Source organism: Hylobates moloch, unplaced genomic scaffold (assembly GCF_009828535.3).
Source record: "Hylobates moloch isolate HMO894 unplaced genomic scaffold, HMol_V3 SCAFFOLD_11, whole genome shotgun sequence".
NCBI lineage: Eukaryota > Metazoa > Chordata > Mammalia > Primates > Hylobatidae > Hylobates > Hylobates moloch.
Genome location: NW_026652286.1, coordinates 106,836,285 through 106,858,505, shown reverse-complemented (window position 1 = coordinate 106,858,505; position 22,221 = coordinate 106,836,285). Strand labels below are relative to the sequence as shown.

Here is a 22,221-nt window from a genome sequence, read left to right as displayed (position 1 = left end):
CAGGAAAAGCTTCCCTCAGAAAGTGATATTTAAGATGGAATATGATGAATAAGGAGGGTTCAGCCATGCAAAAAGGTGGCTGCAGAGCACATCACACACAATGGGCAGCACATGCAACAGCTCTGGGCATGTGTGGGAAAATGAAAGTGAGCCAAGAGAGCAGAACTACACTGAGTAAGAGGTGACTGGAGGGAGGGAAAATCGGACCAGTCATAAGAAGCTCAAGGCTTTGGGCTTTGTACCAAGAGCTACAGAAAGCCCCTAAAGAATTCTGAGCAAGGGAACGAAAAGAGTAGTATATACTTAATTATATTTAGAGTACGAACTCAATTATTTTTTAAAACTTACAGAAATGACTAGAAGTAGATATATTACAAATACTGAATCGTTGCAATACTGCCCTAAGATAGTAGGATTATGAATAATTATTTTTATGTATACTTCTCAAGCTTCCCAAATTTATACTATCCATAAATTCCTACAGTTAAAGAAAAAACCCACACCCCCAAACACAACACTGGAGTAGCTCCCTTCTTCCCTTTGCCTCAGGCAACTTTTCCATCCATTGCACACATTTATTTGCATGATACATCCTTGAGTTCAGACTTAGTCGGCTATAAATTCTAAGTGATAACTTGTCTCTGCCCCTCCACTTCATCCACTACCAAAGCTGTAACTCAGATGACAACATTTATTTTTTTTTTTTGACACAGAGTTTTACTCTGTCACCCAAGCTGGAGTGCAGTGACACGATCGTAGCTCACTGTAGCCTCTAACTCCTGGGTTTACCATGCCTATCTATCTATCTATCTATCTATCTATCTATCTATCTATCTATCTATCTATCTATTTAGAGATGGAGTCTCGCTCTGTCACCCAGGTTGGAGTGCAGTGGCGCGATCTCGGCTCACTGCAACCTCCACCTTCCAGGTTCTGGGAAGCGATTCTCCTGCCTCAGCCTCCCGAGTAGCTGGGACTACAGGCGCGTGCCACCACACCCGGCTAATTTTTTAAATTTTTAGTAGAGACAGGGTTTCATAGTGTCAGCCAGTATGGTCTCAATCTCCTGACCTCATGACCCACCTGCCTCGGCCTCCCAAAGTGCTGGGATTACAGGCATGAGCCACCGTGCCCAGTCCTTATTTTTATTTTTTGTAGCGATGGGGGTCTCACCATGTTGCCCAGGCTGGTCCTCAGATGACCACTTTTAACTGTGGTTCAGTTCTAAGCCAATCCACAGTGTCTCTCAGTTCCATCACATTTCAAATGGAAAATACCACTGACACTATTGATGCCCAATGAAAAGAATGAACCCTGTAGGAATCTTAGCCAGCCAACACATTAGCTTAAGGTAGTTTATAATGTATTTAACAGGAGGAATAGAAAAACAGCAAGTAAACCTAACCATGGTGCATAGTTACTCTAAATGTCTGTCTTCATTTGCAAACTGAAGTTTGGGACTCGAAATTCTTTCATATTGTGTATGTATACATGTTCTGAATCTTATTACATAACAAGCCAATTATACCTGAGTTCAAATATTTCAATAAATTTTTTTTTTAAATCATCTTACCTTCAAAGCAAAGCATTTCAGGTTTTCAACACTTTAGTAGTTTGGAGTTTTCAAAAGATAGACAACTTTGTTACATGGCTGTCCAAGAAAAGATTCTGCTAACCAGACCACACTGAAATCTAGAAATGTTCTCAGCAAAGAGCTTGAAAGCACTCTAGGATCCAGATGTTCAGGCTACTAACCCTAACTTTAAAGCACAGCATTTACTTAATAGTTTGAAGCTTTCCTATCATTCAGTTTATTTTCTGACAACTACTTTTACTCAGCTTGTTTGTTCTCATCTAGTTTTCCTTTTGTTTTTCTTCCCCTTCATGTTCCCAAGCGAAATGTTAATTTCCATATATTGAAAAAAACCCTAGAAGAAAACCTAGGCAATACCATTCAGGACATAGGCATGGGCAAGGACTTCATGTCTAGAACACTAAAGCAATGGCAACAAAAGCTAAAATTGACAAATGGGATCTAATTAAACTAAAGAGCTTCTGCACAGCAAAAGAAACTACCATCAGAGTGAACAGGCAACCTACAGAATGGGAGAAAATTTTTGCAACCTACTCATCTGACAAAGGGCTAATATCCAGAATCTACAATGAACTCCAACAAATTTACAAGAAAAAAAACAAACAACCCCATCAAAAAGTGGGCAAAGGATATGAACACACTTCTCAAAAGAAGACATTTATGCAGCCAAAAAACACATGAAAAAATGCTCATCATCACTGGCCATCAGAGAAATGCAAATCAAAACCACAATGAGATACCATCTCACACCAGTTAGAATGGCCATCATTAAAATGTCAGGAAACAACAGGTGCTGGAGAGGATGTGGAGAAATAGGAACACTTTTATACTGTTGGTGGGACTGTAAACTAGTTCAACCATTGTGAAAGTCAGTGTGGCGATTCCTCAGGGATCTAGAACTAGAAATACCATTTGACCCAGCAATCCCATTACTGGGTATATACCCAAAGGATTATAAATCATGCTGCTATAAAGACACATGCACACGTATGTTTATTGTGGCACTATTCACAATAGCAAAGACTTGGAACCAACCCAAATGTCCATCAATGATAGACTGGATTAAGAAAATGTGGCACATATACGTCATGGAATACTATGCAGCCATAAAAAATGATGAGTTCATGTCCTTTTTGGGGACATGGATGAAGCTGGAAACCATCATTCTCAGCAAACTATCGCCAAGGACAAAAAACCAAACACCGCATGTTCTCACTCATAGGTGGGAATTGAACAATGAGAACACAAGGACACAGGAAGGGGAACATCACACACCGGGGCCTGTTGTGGAGTGGGGGGAGGGGGGGATAGCATTTGGGGATATACCTAATGTTCAATGACGAGTTACTGGGTGCAGCACACCAATGTGGCACATGTATACGTATGTAACTAACCTGCACACTGTGCACGTGTACCCTAAAACTTAAAGTATAATAAAAAAAAGTAAACCTAGGATATGATAATGAAACATCAGATATGGAATTAAACAACCAGACAAAATGTACTAAGTGCTGCTTACTATGTGTGCAGAATTTACCTTTATTAAAAACCATAAACTGGAAAGTATATAAAGAATGGGAGACACAAGGAGGTTCAGCATACACCTAAGGCAGCATGTTGATTTATCTGATAAACAGACATTCAATTCCAGAGATCCTCTAGTGCTCTTCACTAGCATGGAATTCCATAGTTTTCAATGTCCCACAGATCATATCCAACTTACAATCACCTATATGGCTTATAATGGCGAACTGACACCTCCCAAACCATCCATTCCAACTGCTCTTAATAAATGTTGCCCGAGCATTTTGTAAGCATTTAAGGATAAGGAAAGCAATGTTTCTTTACCAAGGTATGGTAAGAGCTTTGGGGGTGGTAAAATGGAATCAAGTGGGTAATACATCATTGGTAAATGTAGAGAATTTGTCAATTTTTGTTTTGGTGTCGAAATTTTAAACATATGCCACTGCTTTTGGAATGGAATGAAACTCTGAATTTAAGGGGAAAGCTGGATAAACGGGTTGGCAATATATTAATAAAGTTGAGTTCTAGTCCTGGTCCCACCACTTAACAGTGATGTGATCTAAAGCAGGCATTGAACATCCCTGGGCATCAGCTGCCTCTTCTGAATCCTGTCTTACAGCAGTGGTTCCCAGCTGGGATACTGCCACCCATGGGGCATCTGGAAACGCCTGCAGTCATCTTTGGCTGCCATAACTGGGATATTGCTACTTGTATTTAGAGGCCAGAGATGTTACTAAACATCCTACAATGCACAAGACAGCCTCCGTAACAAAAAATTATCCACTCCAAATGTCAACAGTACCAAAGTTGAGAAACACTGGTTTACAGAATACCTTTAAGCTCTAAGATTCTAGAACTTATATGTCCATGTGAATTAAGAGGGCTAGGTATTTGCTTTATGGGTAGAAAACTTAACATAAAGGGATTAAGTAACTTGCTGAGATCATAGTGTAAATCCATGGCAAAACCTGGGTCCCCGATCATCAGCCCAGTTACTGAGTGACTAGATTTGGCCTCTAAGACAGTTCTTTCTTCCAGAGAAGTCCAACACCAACAACCTGTATACATAAGAACAGGAAGGTTTTTAAAAAGTACCTTATATAGCTAGGTGTGTAACAAGGCAGAGTCCAAGATTTTGTTCTCCAATGAGTGCCACTAACTTTCAAGCAATAATAAATTCTTCCAGATTCTAAAGACTTCAACTAACACTTTCAAATGAATATGAATACAATCCACAAGAGAGAGCTGGGAGATCATGATTTTATGACCATAATGCTTTGGTTTAATGCCTAAGCATATGGTTTCTTTCAGCATTTCTTGAAAAATATATACTCTCTGATTCTTAAACAGAAATACTTTATTTGTTGATTTACAGTGTTTTCCTTTTCTTTCATAGTCTTCCCTACTTTTTCCTAATATGCAAAAAAAGTGTGTGTGTCTATGTGTGTGTGTGTGTGTGTATGTGTATCTCCTTCATTGTAACACTTCATGGCACAATAATCTCAGGACATTACATTTCTGTTGCTTCATTTCACTAAGAGTGTTTGGGAAAAGACAATACTAAAATCTTGGCCAGGTGTGGTGGCTTATGGCTATAATCCCAGTACTTTGGGAGATGGAGGCAGGAGGATCCCTTGAGCCCATGGGTTTGAGACCAGCCTGGGCAACAAAGTGAGACCTTGTCTGCACAAAAAATTAAAAAATTAGCTGGGCATGGTGGTACACCCCTGTGGTCCCAGCTACATGGAAAGTTGAGACAGAAGGATTGCTTGAACCCCAGGAGTTCAAGGCTGCAGTGAACAGTGTTCTCCAGCTTGGGAGACAGAGCAAGACCCCGTATCAAAAAACAAAACAACAACAACAAAAAAAAACCACTCACACACTTTTTAAAACTTGAAATAAGAAAACCTCTTAGGTGGAAACAGCCTATGGAACAGGGACCCCTATCTATTTACATGGCATTTTCTTGTCCTGAACTCATTCATTCTTAACAGCTATTTATTTAATAAGCTGTTTATTTTGTATGTAAACTCACTGATTTGTACTGGCAGCTCCTTTACTTGAAAATATGCTGGAATTTCCACTAAAACCTCTTATTATTCAAAGTTTGCTAGTTCAGGCATGAAAATTTCCCCTAGGCATGGGAGGTCTAATCTTTTCTACAAATATCACTGAACCACTTTTTAAATCCAAGAATGTCAAAGATAAATTTTTCTTCTTTACTCATGAAACTTAAAACCAGATTTTTGTTTTCTTTAAAAAAAAAAATCCAGGATAATAATCTGTCCTCTAGATAAAATATTTTTCCAATATAGGACAACAGATTTTAAAACTTGCTATCTCATCTAACTAAGCCATAAGGGGAGCTTTTTTAAGAGAAGGTTATTGTAAATTAGAATTGTAACCTATAGTTTTGAAGAACCAGAGGATTCATACTTCAGAACTCAGAAGGAATAAAGCAAAGCAGAGAATAATATTTTATATTTGCATAATATTTTATAACTTAAAATTCTGTTTACACACAATCTTACTTGGTCCTTGTAATGATTCTGTAAAGTGGGAATTATAATCACCTCTCTACAGTTTAAGAGGATAGGGCTCAAATATGTAAGGAGATTATTACAACCTCAAAACTACAAAGTATCAGCAATCAAAGAAGAACCCAGGTCTTCTAACTCCAAATTATTTTAAAATAAAGATAAAGAAACATACAAACTCATCCATGGCTTCTCATCAATCAAGGCGATAATACATTTGAACAGAAACACTTGTCAGCCCCTTCCAAAATAGCTAGTGAGGTACCTGCCCCACTCCCAAACCCACAACTAAAGAATAGAAACGCCTCCTTACACTGTGATGTTTCTCTCATCATATATATGATGTTCCAAATATTACGCTACACAGAAGACAAGCTTCCCGTCCTCAAGTCACAGACTATTTAGAGCCAAGATACACACAGAGGAATTGCATATTGCCATTAAAGATTTAAAGTAATAGGTCAATACAACAACAAATGATATGATTCAAGGAGGACTATGACTGAGGTAGTCATAGTGGAGCCCCCAATAGGAAAACAAACATAAAGTTAAGAATATGAAATTAGGTACAAAGAATGTTTGTTAAGAATGCGAACAGAAATCACAAAAATATTACAAATTTTAAAAGCTGGCAACACAAAACAAAATTTAGAAAAATAACAATATGTTTATTAATTCCTTAGTCTCTATAATTTTTTGCTACATATTTAGGATCTTTGATCACCTCATCATATGCCCATGGTTTTGTAATACTGTCTAGGAAATAATAGTTAAGACTTTCCTTTAGTGTGGTTAATTTTAAAATTTAATATTAATAGTCTGGAATGGTTTCTTTCTACTTCATAATTAATTATTGCAAATCATGCAGAGTTTTAAGGACCACTGTTAACTCTGGGGGCATTTCAAGTTTTCTTGTAGTTTGACTAATCCTAAATACCCTTTGACACGAGAAAACTCACAACCTGGTTTTTCAACCACATCCACACTGCCATGGCATTACAGGGGCTTACACTAGCATTCACGGTAGGCCCTACAAATTCATGTTACAAACCTAGGTGAGTCAAATAAGATGGCAGAGTATTCCTGGCAGCCATTCCAACACTGAGATGCCCAGCAATAACAACTACACACAGCAGTGGCTGTGGACCACGTAAGTGATCCCACCAACTCAAACTGAATATGCTCCCAATTCAAGTTCCCTCGGCTGGGAAAAATGCCAGTGGCAATTTAATACTGCCCAACATAAAGAGAAGTATGACAGAGGGAAGAAGAGTGGAAGAAGAGAACCATCTTAACTGATCGTAGCTAAAGCATCTTATTTTGAAAATTTGAGGATACACTGCTAGGTGAAATCCAGGGCCTTGTAAGTGGTCCCTTTGTAAGCGAGGGGCTCTAAAACTGGTTAGATGAGCTTCCCTTTAAGTCTGCCTCTGAATAATTAAGAACCAAATGAACTGTAACATAGTAGTAATAGAAGTAGTGGCAGGAGCAAGTACAGTTAGTAACAGCAAATCTCTCCCACTTATTGATGAAAAACAAAACCTACCACTGAGAACTTACTACCATGGCAGGTACTCTGCTAAGCACTTCACGTGAATTAATTAACTTTAATTTTACTGTATGAATTTTAATTTTAGTGTTATTTTTGTTACTTTTAGATGCTTTGATAGGAGCTTTATATATAGTCACTGTTTTGTAAAACAACCCTACAAAGCTACTTTACATTATTACTACTCTTTTATAGATAAGGAAATTGACTTCAACAATCAATGGCAGAGCTGAGATTCAAACCTCGGTCTAGCTATGCTCCTTCATGATAGGAATTCAGAAGAGGAAGAGATCACCTCAATGAAGAGATCCATTAAAAAGGCTTTACAGATAGGTATATGAAGCTGCATGTTGGGGAATGAGTTAAGAGATGAACAGAAAGACAAGATGATGACCTGCATTTGAGATAGGCCATGATAACAAAAGAAGAAAAATGGCAATGCTCAGGGTTACTCAGAATACAGTGACAGAATATATCTGCAGAGCCAAAGACCATGCTACAAATCCTGTGATCCCCCAGTAGAAAATGAATTAAAGTCTTATGACCAATTTTCTCCTTATTATGTAGCAATAAGCTTTCTTTTACATAGAAAAAAGAGAAAAAAAAGGTAATATTTCTTTAGAGTCCAATTCCATCTCCCCAATTCTCTATGAAAGGGCAGATGCAAAGAACATGCAAAGAAGTGCCTCATTTCTGTCACCTGGAAAGCCAAATCCAGTGATTTCTGCCATGATGGTAAGGTGATTTCCACTGGACACTGAGGTTTTACACCAAGCACGTCACATCGTTACTCCACTACAGAGGAGATATAGAAAAGGACCCATCATGGAGGCTTAAAATCAGAGCCTCTAAACTCCAGCTAATTTTCTTCCTCAAGGTTTCATTAGAAGAGGTTTTTTGTTTTTTTGTTTTTTTTTAATGTGAGCTAAAAGATGCTGTTCACACATTAGAATAATGACAACCAAAGTTTTAATAGATTTTACTTACTTTGCACGTAGGAAACGTACTTGACAAGAAATGCACAGAGTAAAATCTGTGAGTTCAGGAGAGAGCAAAACAAAAACACTCCTCCTCAAAAAGTTACCCGGCTCCGAACTCACTTGAAGGAATGTTTTTTGCAATTTGCAAACAGCATGTGGGATACTAGCCCCAGGGTAGTAAAGGAGAAAATATTTATTCTGGATTCCATAAAGTCCAAATCCCTCATCCAATGTTATAAAAACCTTCTCTCACCACTATTGCCTATGTTGGAGAGAGAAAGAGTGAGGGAGAAATAGGGAAAGAGAGGGAGCGATCTGCTGTAAATGGACACCAGAGGTAGATGAAAGAGGAATTCCACCAATTTCATCTCAGCATTTTGTTCTATTTTTCATATGCCTGAAGTCTGCACAAGCTGTACTAACAGGATGAAACACTGTGAAAATCACAGAAGTAAGCATCTCTAAAATTACATGCATAATCTGTTTTCAATTTAAATCAAAGTCTCATCTCTGACCTACCTCTAGAGAGTAACTTAAGCTGGAAATATACATAGAAAATGACCAGATGTTTGACACTAACAGTCATCATCCATAAAATAGAAAAGTCAGGCTTCAAGAGAATTCACGAAAAGAATAAATAAGAGAATAACATAATGCTTTTACATACCACTCTTGAAGTTTACATGCAGTCAGCATCTATTTCAGCAGACACTCTAAAAATATGTGTCCTCTATAGGGATCTTGGGCCCTAAAGCAGGCTTCTCAACCTGAGGTGGTGCATAAATGGTCTTCTGAGAGGGTTATAAATCCCCCAAAATAGTGTATAAAACTTTCCATGTATATGCATTGTATTAGTCCGTTTTCGTGCTGCTGATAAAGACATACCCGAGGCTAGGCAATTTGCAAAAGAAATAGGTTTATGGTAGTTACAGTTCCACGTGGCTAGGAAGGCCTCATAATCATGGCAGAAGGTGAAAGGTACATCTCACATGGCGGCAGACAAGAGAAGAGCTTATACAGGGAAACTCCCCTTTTTGAAACCATCAGATCTCATAAAACTTACTCACTATCATGAGAACAGCACGAGAAAGACCCACCCCATGATTCCATTATCTCCCATCAGGTCCCTCCCACATTATGAGGAAATTATGGGAGCTACATGATGAGATTTGGGTGGGTACACAGAGCCAAACCATATCATTCCACCCCCGGCCCCTCCCAAATCTCATGTCCTCACATTTCAAAACCAATCATACCTTCCCAACAGTCCCCCAAAAAGTTTAGCTCATTTCAGCATTAACTCAGAAGTCCACGGTCCAAAGTCTCATCTGAGACAAGGCAAGTCCCTTCTGCCTATGAACCTGTAAAATCAAAAGCAAGTTAGTTACTTCCTAGATACAATGCGGTATAGGCATTAGGTAAATAAAGCCATTCCAAATGGGAGAAATTGGCCAAGACAAAGGGGCTATAGGCCCCATGCAAGTCTGAAATCCAACAAGGTAGTCAAATCTTAAAGCTCCAAAATGATCTCCTTTGACTCCAAATCTCATATCCAGGTCACACTGATATAAGAGGTGGGTTCCCATGGTCTTGGGCAGCTCCCCACCTGTGGTTTTGCAGGATACAGCCTTGCTCCCTGCTGCTCTCACGGGCTGGTGTTGAGTCTCTGCAGCTTTTCCAGGTGCATGGTGCAAGCTGTCAGTGGATCTATCATTCTGGGGTCTGGAGGATGGTGGCCCTCTTCTCACAGCTCCACTAGGTGGTACCCCAGTAGGGACTCTGTGTGGGGGATCTGACCCCACATTTCCCTTCTGCACTGCCCTAGCAGATGTTCTCTGTGAGAGCCCCACCCCTGCAGCAAACTTCTGCCTGGACATCCAGGCGTTTTCATACATCCTCTGAAATCTAGATTAAGGTTCCCAAACCTCAATTCTTGACCTTCTGTGCACTCGCAGGCTCAACACCATGTGCAAGTTGCAAGGCTTGGGGCTTGCACCCTCTGAAGCCATGGCCTCGGCTCAATGCAGGGCACTGAGTCTATAGGCAGCATACAGCACAGGGACCCTGGGCCCGGCCCATGAAACCACTTTTTCCTCCTAGATATTGTAGCTCCCACAACATGAGGAAATTATGGGAGCTACAATATCTGGGTGGGGACACAGAGCCAAACCATATCATGCATAAAAGCACTTTTTGGAGGAGTCCATAGATTTCATCTTTTCCTATGAAGTAGTCAAAACCTAAGCTATTTCACTGATGTTACCCCAAGGTCTAAAATAGTGTCTGGCAAATAAAAGATTGAGAATTTTTCTTTACTCAGCCACTGCTTTAGTGATTCACAGCAAAGGTTCTAAGCTCATTCTTTATCACCAGTGGACTTACCAGCTAGACCAAATATGGTCAGAGTGAAAACTTCATATCTGATGCTTAGAAATCAGACTGAATTAAAAATAACAACCCAACCAATTGGTTATCCATTTTTTCTTCATGGTAAACAAACACAGGAATTCTTAAACACTAGATCTAGTAAGTAAAGCTGTAAAACAAACAAAAATGAGGGTTCTGAATAAATTTTTCCAACCTCTCACGATGGAGGAAGGCTTCAAACCAAGTTTACCTGGCTACAAAACACACCTAAATTTTCAGAAGAGGAAGATATTTCTGTTGACTACATTTTCAAAACCTTCAAATGCAATTATAATTAACAAATATGAACTAATTCAATTAATCAGTTACAAATTATATGCCTACAAAGTCACTCCTTTGGATCTAAAACTCATATATCTAAGGTGGGTTATATAATAACAAAGGGAAAGAAATGTGGATGTTTTGGTGGTAGTGTGAGAGAGGTGGGGTTTAAATTACTTTCAAGTGATTTGGATTACAACCAATATTATTTCCCCAAGGTCCAAAAAATGAATCACATGCAAAGCTAGGAAATGAATCCAAAATGCCTAACACCCACGATATTGTGCACTTTTTTTCACCCAGAAAACTATCTGAAAGGCTGCAAACAACGGAGCCTTCCAGAGATGCAGTGGGTGGTTTTGGTCCACACAAGTACATCGATGGCACCTTTCAGTAAACCAGCACTTCATCCTGTGGAGAATGGAATCCAGATTTCAGCTGGAAAGCTCAGTAAAGTTACCTTTGTATTTTGTCCCTGAATGTCTTCATCTATAGCTGTTACTAGTAGACTAAGTAGGTGCTGTTTCAGGTGGCTGTCTAGTGTGGAATAACTATAATTCTCCAAAGTTTAAGTTAATGATAGATGTTTGCTTTTCAGACAAACTAATTCAAGGACAGAGATTAGAGCTGTAGGGCTGGGTATATTTTTTAAATAACAGAGCCCCATCCTTAAAGCAGTGATTCTTAGTGAGAGGCATACAACCCCAACCCTCAAGAATATCAGAACTTCCTGGGGGTGTATGCAATGAAAAAAAAAACAAATATTTGAGTTCATAATTTTTTTTTGTTTTGAAACAGAGTTTCCCTCTTATTGCCCAGGCTGGAGTACAATGGCATGATCTCGGCTCACCACAACCTCCACCTCCCAGGTTCAAGCAATTCTCCTGCCTCGGCCTCCCAAGTAGCTGAGATTACAGATGCATGTCATCATACCAGGCTAATTTTTTTATTTTTGGTAGTGACAGGGTTTCTTCATGTTGGTCAGGCTGGTCTCGAACTCCCGACCTCAGGTGATCCACCCGCCTTGGCCTCCCAAAGTGCTGGGATTACAGGCATGAGCCACTGCGCTCGGCCCATAGTTTTGTATTTAAAAAAGGAAAACAAAAACATTACCCTTACAACAAGAACACTTAAAGCAGGGTGTGTGACTTCCATTAAGAGAGGGGGAACAGGTGAAGTAAAGTTGCAATTCCTGTTTTCACAAGTGCAGCTGATTAGATGCCCTGGAGGGCCCTTCTGCTCCAACAACAAGATCCCACATAAGTCATCGTTTTTATTCCATGTCTCACAAGGAAGTCGGGGAAATCTTTAAAAGGACAAACCAATATAGCTGTAGGCTAAAACCAGAGAGCAGAAAGATGGGTAGGAGTGTTAAACTGAGAGCAAAGGGTCATTTTAATACTTCAGTGGGCCAGGTGCGGTGGCTCACGCCTGTAATCCCAGCATTTTGGGGGGCTGAGGCAGGTGGATCACCTGAGGTCAGGAGTTTGAGACTAGCCTGGCCAACATGGCAAAAGCCCGTCTCTATAAAAATACAAAAATTGGCCGGGCGTGGTGGCACACGCCTGTAATCCCAGCTACTCAGGAGGCTGAGGTGGGAGAATCGCTTTAACCTGGAAGGTGGTGGTTGCAGTGGGCCGAGATCATGCCACTGCACTCCAGCCTGGGCAACAGAGCGAGACTCCAACTTAAAAACAAAAAAAAAACACTCCAGTGGGGACACTGAGCCCTTGGACCAGCAGAAAGGTAGGCAAGAGGAAGGCAGAGCCTGAGATTTTTGAGCCCTTGGACCAGCAGAAAGGTAGGCAAGAGGAAGGCAGAGCCTGAGATTTTTAAGTAATGCCAGGGATCCTGAAAGAGCTAGTCACCCCAGAGACAGGCGCTATCACTCAGTGGAAGGCTGCACTCTCAAGAAAAAGCATCCTTGGCTGGGCGCAGTGCCTCACGCCTATAATCCCAGCACTTTGGGAAGCCGAGGCAGGCGGATCACCTGAGGTCAGGGGTTCAAGACCAGCCTGGCCAACATGGTGAAACCCTGTCTCTACTAAAAATACAAAAATTAGCTGGGCGTGGTGGCAAGTGCCTGTAACCCCAGCTACTCAGGAGCCTGAGGCAGGAGAATCGCTTGAGGTTGCAGTGAAACGAGATTTCCGCTGCATTCCAGCATGGGCGAAAGAGCAAAACTCCGTCTCAAAAAAAAAAAAAAAAAAAAGGCGCCAGCCACGGTGGCTCACACCTGTAATCCTAGCACTTTAGGAGGCTGAGGCGAGTGGATCACCTGAGGTCAAGAGTTTGAGACCAGCTTGGCCAACATGGAGAAACTCTGTCTCTACTAAAAATACAAAAATTAGCCAGGCGTGGTGGCGGCCGCCTGTAACCCCAGCTACTCGGGAGGCTGAAGCAGGAGAATCGCTTGAACCCAGGAGGCGGAGGTTGCAGTGAGCCGAGATTGCGCCATTGCACTCCAGCCTGGGCAACAAGAGCAAAACTCTGTCTCAAAAAAAAAAAAAAAGGCATCCTTGACACACTAATATCCAGAATCTATAAGGAACTTAACAAGAAAAGAATAATCCCATTAAAAAGTGGGCAAGATATAAACAGATACTTCTCAAAAGACACACGGCCAACACACATACAAAAAAATGCTCAACATCACTCATCAGAGAGATGCAAATCCAAACCACAACGAAATGCCATCTCACACCAGAGTGGCTATTAAATAATCAAAAAACAGGCCAGGTGTGGTGCCTCATGCATGTAATCCCAGCACTTTAGGAGACCGAGGGCAGATCACCTAAGGTCAGGAGTTCAAGACCAGCCTGGCCAACACAGCAAAACCCCGTCTCTACTAAAAATACAAAAATTAGTCGGGCGTGATGGCAGGAGCGTGTAATCCCAGCTACTTGGGAGGCTGAGGTAGGAGAATCACTTGAACCCAAGAGGCAGAGGTTGCAGTGAGCTGAGATCGCACCACTGCACTCCAGCCTGGGAAACAGAGCAAGACTCCATCTCAAAAAAAAAAAAATAATGTTTTTGGAGAGATTGAGGTAGAAGGACCACTTGAGACCAGGAGTTCTAGACCAGTGTGGGCAATATAGGGAGACCTCGTCTCTAAAAAAATTAAATAAAATAAAAAATACTTCCCCAGGTGTGGTGGTGCACACCAATAGAAAAACAAAAGAGAAAGCATCCTTGGGTTAGGACTAGATTTTCATAGATTAATATCAACCAAATATCCATTTATAATACAAGCAAAGAAACCACCATATGTACAAGTCATAAGAAATAACAAACAACAGATTTAGATCTCCAAGAACTTCAGATATTTGAAATATCACATATGGAATACAAAACAGCTGTGCACACGTTTTAAAAATGTGAAAAGGAGTAAGCCAGGCGTGGTGGCTCACGCCTGTGATCCAGCACTTTGGGAGGCCAAGGCGGGCGGATCACCTGAGGTCGGGAATTCGAGACCAGCCTGACCAATATGGAGAAACCCCGTCTCTACTAAGAATACAAAAATTAGCCAGGCATGGTGGCAGCCGCCTGTAATCCTAGCCACTCCAGAGGCTGAGGCAGGAGAATCACTTGACCCCAGGAGGTGGCAGCTGCGGTGAGCCGAGATCGCACCATTGCACTCCAGCCTGGGCAACAACAGCAAAACTCCATCTCCAAAAAAAAAAAAAAAGAAAAGAAAAGGAGTAAAAAAAATTAAGCAAAAAGCAACTTGATTATAAAAAGAACCAAGAAAATTTTAGAAATGAATAATATAATTGGTGAAAAAACTCTGTGTATTGGTTAAATAAGTTAGATACAGTTGGAAGCAGAAGTAGTTAGCTGTAAAACAAAAATGAATAAAGAACCCAGAACAGCACAGAGAGACAAGAACGTGAAAAAATGACAGAAAAGGTTAACAGTATTGAAGGCCAGAATGACTATGTTTAATCGCAGTCACAGAAAGAAAAAATTAAGCCAGGTAGAAGCTAGGTGATATTTGAATGGGTAAGAACTGAGAATTCTCAAGAAAGAAAGAAATTCACAGGTATGCAAACCACAACATACAACAAGTAGAATAACTGAAAGGAAATTCAGGCAGGGCATGGTGGTGCATGCCTATAATCTCAGCACTTTGGGAGGCTAAGGCAGTAGGATCCCTTAAACTCAGGAGTTCAAGATCAGCCTGGGGAACATAGTAGGACTTTGTTTCTACAAAAAAATGTTTAAAAAATTAGCCAGGTGAGGCTCCAGAACCCGTGAAACAAATGTCTTATTTACGCCACCCTGTTTGTGGTATTCCGTTATAGAAGCCCAAGCTCACTAAGCTCCCAGGTAGGCAATAAGCACAATGCTTATCACACAGTTGTCACTGGCAGGTGTTATTAATCATTATAACTCACTCATCCCAAAATAAAACATTTGCATTCCCAAGTCCATGCCTTTGCCCACATTATTTCCTCCACTTCCCCATCCACACCCGTCCCTCCCAAATCTATACTTAAGTCAGTCAATTATCTGTACAAGTCCAGCTCCTTTTTGAAATTCTCCTCTACCAGGTCAGCCCAGAGAGAGTAAGTGCTCTCACTTCTAAACCCACAGAATATTTACATAACAGAGCAAATGCTGCTCTGTTATTTGACTAAACTAAACTGTATGTTCCCTCTGGTAAAGGGAAGACATTATCTTAAGTTCTCCTGTTTTGCCCACGGAATGCTTTACTGCCATGAAAATGGAGACTACCAAATAAATATGGATTGGCTGGTTAAGTTTCAGTACCCCGACAGAGATGCTTTAAAGGAAAAACACGCCCCACCCCCGCCAAAAAAAAAAAAAAAAAGCAGCTGTCTTTGGATTTGTTGCATTGTCTCTAAGCTTCCAGGCAGCTGCACTTCATTCTAAAGACATTAAGTATTTTCCTTAGAGAAAGACATCCAACAGGGAAGTCCATGTTGGGCAGGAAGAAGTGATGGGGCACATCAGCTGACCATGTGCTTCAGGAAACATCTTTCAGAGTCTAGTTTCAACAGAAGTCAATTTCACCCTGTATTTTTATCACTCAAGAGGAAGAAAACAGAGATCTTCCAGGGGCTGCCACAGAGTAGGTGCTCAATAAATTTTGGCTCACTTTGAACAAGTGAACCAAGGCCATTACTCAGATCGTTTTGTCAGTGTGTTCAAAAAGAAGGGGGGAGGCGGGTAATCTCGGCAGCTCTCAGTTTTCCAGCTAACCATTTGCTGAGGACACCACAGCTGACTCCCCCACCCAAAAGTCAGTGGCAACTAATCTCTCAAATGAGTCACAAAGAATATATTATCAAGCAACTGAACTTCCAGTCAGCCACTCACTCCTTCATCCAATGTGGCTGATATCAAGAAGCTAGAAAAAGGCACAATCCACATGCTATCACATTAAACAAACAAATTATATTTTCCCATTACTAGTGCCAAATTTAAAATTCCACTATTGTATCTACTGGAAGCCAAACCAAGATGCAATTTTTTTCATTACACAAAAATCATCCTCATCAAAGAACATTTGGAAAACAAAGGAATACAAGAATCAACAAGGAAAACAAAAACAAAGAAAAGCAGAAAACAATTTGCTGTAAAACTTCCACTCATAAACAGCCCCTATCAACATTCTGGTTCATTTTCATCCTGTTTTTTTCCCCAAGCATAGATGTTTTGTGTAATTGTAATCATACAGTATATACTAGCATACCTGCAGCTTGTGTCACTTAAATGATATCACAAGCATTTCTCCATCTTTTTCTCCTTCTTAACCGTGTAACTGCACAAAAGCAGATGGCAGTAAGATTCTGAAATTAAACCACGTCAATAAATTATTACCATCTCTTTCTTCCACAATAACTACTGTAATACAAACTGACACTTTTCCAGAAGTTCCTAGGGCCACTAGAAATAAGACATGTTTTTAAAAATGCCTCAACACAAAGAGAGTGTTTAAGAAATGTTAACTCACTTTCAAGTGACAAAGAGAGACAAACTGAATATTTACTAGAATCACCCTGGAAAGATACAAAAAAATTAAATTCAGCCTCTGCTACCAACAAATTTTTTATTATCATTGAGAAAATACAATGCACTCACACCTAACAACTAAAGCCCAATGTAAATCGGAGTCAATTACCTCTTTAAGGGCTGGCGATGTTTTACCCATTTTGCAACCCTAGCACACAGAACAGTGCCTGACACATCATAGATACTCAATAAATGGCTGTTGTACTAAACCGAACTAAAGACTATGATCTAAGCTTACTTAGAGATAGGAAGGATCACTGTGGGCTGTGGGCTGAGGTTGTCAAACACAGCAGATAGCATGACTATGGCAGAATTTGATTTTGGCAATAATTTTCAGGAAGAAGGCTGAACCATAGAAACCTTGGGAAACTCTGCAAATGAAAGATTACGTAAGGAAAAAATGTTCACATTGTCCTACCTCTATTAAATAGTTTGATGTTTTCATACATGCAGCACTGAAACCTCTGCTGTATGTATTAACTGCTCATGGGAAATGTAATATATAACACATAACAGATACTACTTAAAACCAAAAGAAACACACCAACACAAAACACTGCAGCATTCCTGGGACATCAGAAACAAGGGCTAACTCTCAGGAAGCTTTCTGTGTGCCATGCCAAGAAGCAAAGAGACAGTCAATTAAGGCTTTAGCTCTCCATATAGAGTACCACAGTGGATACTGTCCTTGCTAAACTAGGTGTAAAAGAATGTGCTTACCAAAACTTTCTTTCAGGATCTCTTTACACTCCAGTGAAGCTATTTGCATATACTGCTAGAATTCTGAGAGTACATACAAAGATCTGAAATTTGCATTCAACTTTGACTGCATAACATTCACACCACCTGACTATAAACATATCTTTTTTTTTCCCCCTAGACGGAGTTTCACTCTTGTATCCCAGGCAAGAGAGCAGTGGCGCAATCTCAGCTCACTGCAACCTCTACCTCCCGGGTTCAAGCGATTCTCCTGCCTCAGCCTCCAGAGTAGCCGGGACTACAGGCAAGCACCACCACGACCGGCTAATTTTTGTATTTTTAGTAGAGACAGGGTTTCACCATGTTGGCCAAGATGTTCTTGATATCCTGACCTTGTGATCCGCCCACCTCGGCTTCCCAAAGTGCTGATGTGAGCCACCGCGCCTAGCCAACTATAAACATATCTTAAAAGAGAATCCAGCTGGGCGCGGTGGCTCACGCCTGTAATCTCAGCACTTTGGTAGGCCAAGGCGGGCAGGTCACTTGAGGTCAGGAGTTCAAGACCAGCTTGGCCAACATGGTGAAACCCCATGTCTACTAAAAATAATACAAAAATTAGTCAGGCAAGGTGGCACGCGTCTGTGATCTCAGCTACTCCGGAGGCTGAGGCAGGAGAGTGGCTTGAACCTGGGAGGCGGAGTTTTGCAGTGAGCTTTGCAGTGAGGTGAGCTCATGCCACTGCATCAGAAACTCTGTCTCAAAAAAAAAAAAAAAAAAAATCCAACTTCACCACTAGGGTATTCTTCAGCAGAGTCCATACATCCTAACTTCATTTACACATATTTTCCTTTCTTTTATTACATTGTGCTTTTAAAAAATTCAAAGAATTTATGGAGAAGGAATGTGCTAATACCACATCTCTAACAGCTGCTAGTTGAATGTACTAAATCCACAGCTGCGTCTGTTACATTATGTGGCCATCTTACACTTGATGAACGTCTGGTTGCTTTCAAAAGAATTGATTTAAACCCACCCCATGGAGTTTAAGAACAAGTTCCATGGAGCTTAGGGGTTGTGTGGATAATTCTGCCTGAATGTAATACTGCAATTACTTATGATTAAGTATCTCTAGTACTTATCCATTCAGTCTCCTTAGCCTGAAGCACTGAAGAACAAATGCCCACCAACAAGTCATGTGGGAATGAGCAGCTGATATAAAGTACTGCATGCTTTCAAGACAGGTGTTCTTTGTTTTTTTTAAAACATACACACAAGTCTGACAATGATTATATCTGCCAGATAATTAAGAATTAGAACGACATAAAACAATATGCCATTCTAAAAAATGTTACTGGAGTTCAAACAAATGCAAATAAAAGAATTAAACATTTTTTCAAAAATTTCCCAGAAATTTTGATTTTCAGATTTTGATATGCTTCAACATACAAATTGTCTTATCTGAAGAATGAAAACTGTTACTGTTTTAATTCTAAATAAGGCACTTCTCTCTAGAATATCAAAGATTTGGAAACCTAACACTAATGAGTAAACAATCATTCAAAAAAGACATGTGGCATAACATTTGTAAAGCTGAACTGCACCTGTCATGAGTCAACAAAAGAATATTTTACATACAAACCACATAGTGCTGAAAACTTGATAATTTGTTTAAACTGATCCATTAAAAGAACTCCACCGTTAAATGGAATAATACAAATAACTAAAAATTGGATTACCACAAATAATGAAGGATTTCCCATTTAAAACGCACAGGATATCACTCCCGACAAGGGTCTGAATCTCTCCATACTTCTGTTTCTTCACCCACAAAAGGGCACAATAATAGTAACAACTTCTTAGAGTTATCAAGATTAAATAAACTAGTACACATTAAATTCTTGTAACAGAGCCTGGCAAAGGGTAACCACAAAAGAAATGTTTGCTATTATATCAAGAACCAAAATTTTTAAGATGAAAATAAATAGTCATAGCAATTGAGAATAATCATAAAAAATAAAAAAGACACAGTTGCCATGACTTCTGGAAGAACAGTTTTAGGGTAAGCTTAAAGCATAAACCAAATAATGGAAAAAGAGCCCCCTACTAAAAAAAAAGATAGCTACACACCTTCAAAGTGGATTAATACATCCTATCACCTCAATTATTTGTCATTAGTACTAGTTTGCAAAATTTGATTCTTCCTCCTACACTCTGCACGTAAATCCCAGCCCCTACCAGCAAAAAAGCCACAAAACTAGTCCCTTAGGGGAAGGAAATCAGAGGTTATGTGAAGCTCTTCGCATTTTCTAGTTTTATTAACAAACCACCACGTTGAAATTCATTCCTGAGCTAAACTGCCAAATGCCCTGCAACAAAAACCGCAAACTTTCACGTGAACAGATCTTTTCAACAATAGAGAGTTGTTCCAGGCTGTGAATAGGACAGTGTCAGTGTGACCAACACAGCGGGTGCTGGACATTCCTGACACCCTTGTCCCCTGGCTAGCCTTTGATCCCTTATCTCCCAACTGCATTTGGTTCTGGGAATCACTTTCAGGCAAAGTATATAGACTTTGCCTTGGCGTATATCATCTATACGCTAAAACTCATCTTTTGTCACGAGCCATCACGAGCATCCCATTAGCATAAAGCACCAAACACAGGAATGCTTTGTTTTCCAAAATCTGTCCACCTTCACTCCTAAACAGTCCCTCCGTGTTTTAATTTGTATATTCTGGAAAACATGATGGGATGACAGTGGCAACTCAATTAAACAATAAAACGACCTAAGAACCGAAAAAGGTCCTGGTCTGATTACCTGCGGATGGCTGCCAGGGGAAGAGTGTGGTGTCCTGGTTTAGGTAAATATGAAGTTGAGGCTTCATTACGTACTCAGAATGCAGCCTTGGAAAGCAGACTAGACTTGACTCTGAAAATGGGTTAATGAAACCTACCTTACAGAGTTGCTGAAAGGAGTAAACGAGATAATGGCTCCAAAGTGCCTAGCAGATAGCACAAGCTCACTAAACGAAAGCTATGTTAGTCCTCTGTACAACTGTCCAGGAAAATGTGGATCTAATGAGAATTCCAAACAGAAGGAAAGAAAATGGACAAAACTCTCAAGTTTATTAAAGTGTCTTGATCAAATGCCCCGAATGCTATTTCTGGATAAGGGTCTGCGTGGTCTCCTCGGCCAGGCCAGAGACAAAAAAGGTACTGGATTGATATCCATTTTATTTCTGCAAAAGAAAAGCAGTTCCTTTGTTTGTGTCGAGTCAAATGAACTGCAGATCCCCAGAGGGCTGTGACCAAGCAGCCCGCCAGGCCTCGGAGCTCTGCCTCGCTGGTCCTCAGCTACGTCCCCCGCTCACCGTCCCTTCTGGAGAGCACAGCACTGCTGCGCAGGGTCTTCCAGCAAGTTCCAGCGCCCACGCCGCAGCTGCCGCGCTCCCTCCAGAGGGCCGTGCCCACCGCCCGGGAGAGGCCCACCCGGGGGACGAGCCCACCGCCCAGCACAGGACCCGCCCGGGAGAGACCCACCCCGGGGATGACCCCCCGCCCAGCACAGGACCCCGCCCGGGAAGAGCCCACCCCGGGGATGACCCCCCGCCCAGCACAGGACCCGCCCGGGAAGAGCCCGCCCCGGGGTCCGACGGCTGTCCGGGACCGACTCACTGCCTGGGACGGGCCCCCCACCCCAAATGAGCTCCCCGCCCAGGTCCAACTACCGGGCGTCCCAGGGCCCCCGCCCGCCTGCCCCCGCCCTAGCCAGGCCCGGGTCCCAGCCCTGGCTGCGAGGACGCGGGCGTGCGCCGCCCCTCCGGCCCGGGACCCCGGGAGCCCTCGGAGCCAGGACCGCTATTCTCGCCCGGACGGGCTCCAGCCGCTTCGGCCCGCTCTGCTTCCGTCGCCCCAGACCCTAGTCTCCCAACAGCGGAAACGCGCAAACTCACCCCTGAAAAGCAGCAGCAGGAAGAAGTCAGGCAGCCGAGCGCAGAGCCGGAGTCGCGGTGGCCGCCTCAGCGCCATGTCGAGGGGAGCTGAGGGGCCGGCGGCCGCGCGGCGCAGCTTGTAGTCCCCGCGCGCATGCGCCCAGCGTGCAGGCCCCTGCGCCCCGCCCCGGTTACCATAGCGACCGCCGGGCCCAGCCGAGCCGGCACCATGGTGACAGAGGAAGCTGAAGTCTAGCTGCTTACGGATGCAGCGATGCTCTGGACCGACACATGGGTTCTCTTTCAATGAACTTGGCGGGAGGAGAGTAAAGAAGTATGTACAAGAGTGAAGCAGGGCATATTTCTATAGCTGTAGAATAAATCCATCACAACAGGTCGGAGAAGGAACACTCCTTTAAAATTTGGGAAATAAAGTATTTCTTATTTTACAAATAAGGATGCAGCCCAGTTATCTTGGAAGCATTATTGCCTTCACATATTTTGGGCCCCCCAATTCCAAATTGATGGAAGGAAAAGAGCCGAAATCTGCTTAAAACATAAGCAATACATACATTATACAGTATATAAAAGTGATGTCTTACTAAAATAATTTATGTGTAGATCAAAAGCATGATGGCATACGCAATAGTTTATTCTGCAGAAAAGCAGACTAATTATTT

At 41.5% G+C, this 22,221-nt stretch overlaps 1 protein-coding gene across 1 annotated transcript in view; it reads right to left on the bottom strand.

Moving 5' to 3' along the window:
- Positions 1-21,690, bottom strand: part of JAM3 (junctional adhesion molecule 3) — a 75,972-nt gene extending 54,282 nt beyond the window's left edge. The window contains exon 1 of the mRNA XM_032167934.2: positions 21,563-21,690. Within this exon, the coding sequence (XP_032023825.1) occupies positions 21,563-21,638 (76 nt within the window). The 5' untranslated portion in view covers positions 21,639-21,690. The remainder of the gene's footprint in view (positions 1-21,562) is intronic.
- Positions 21,691-22,221: the final 531 nt, after the last annotated feature.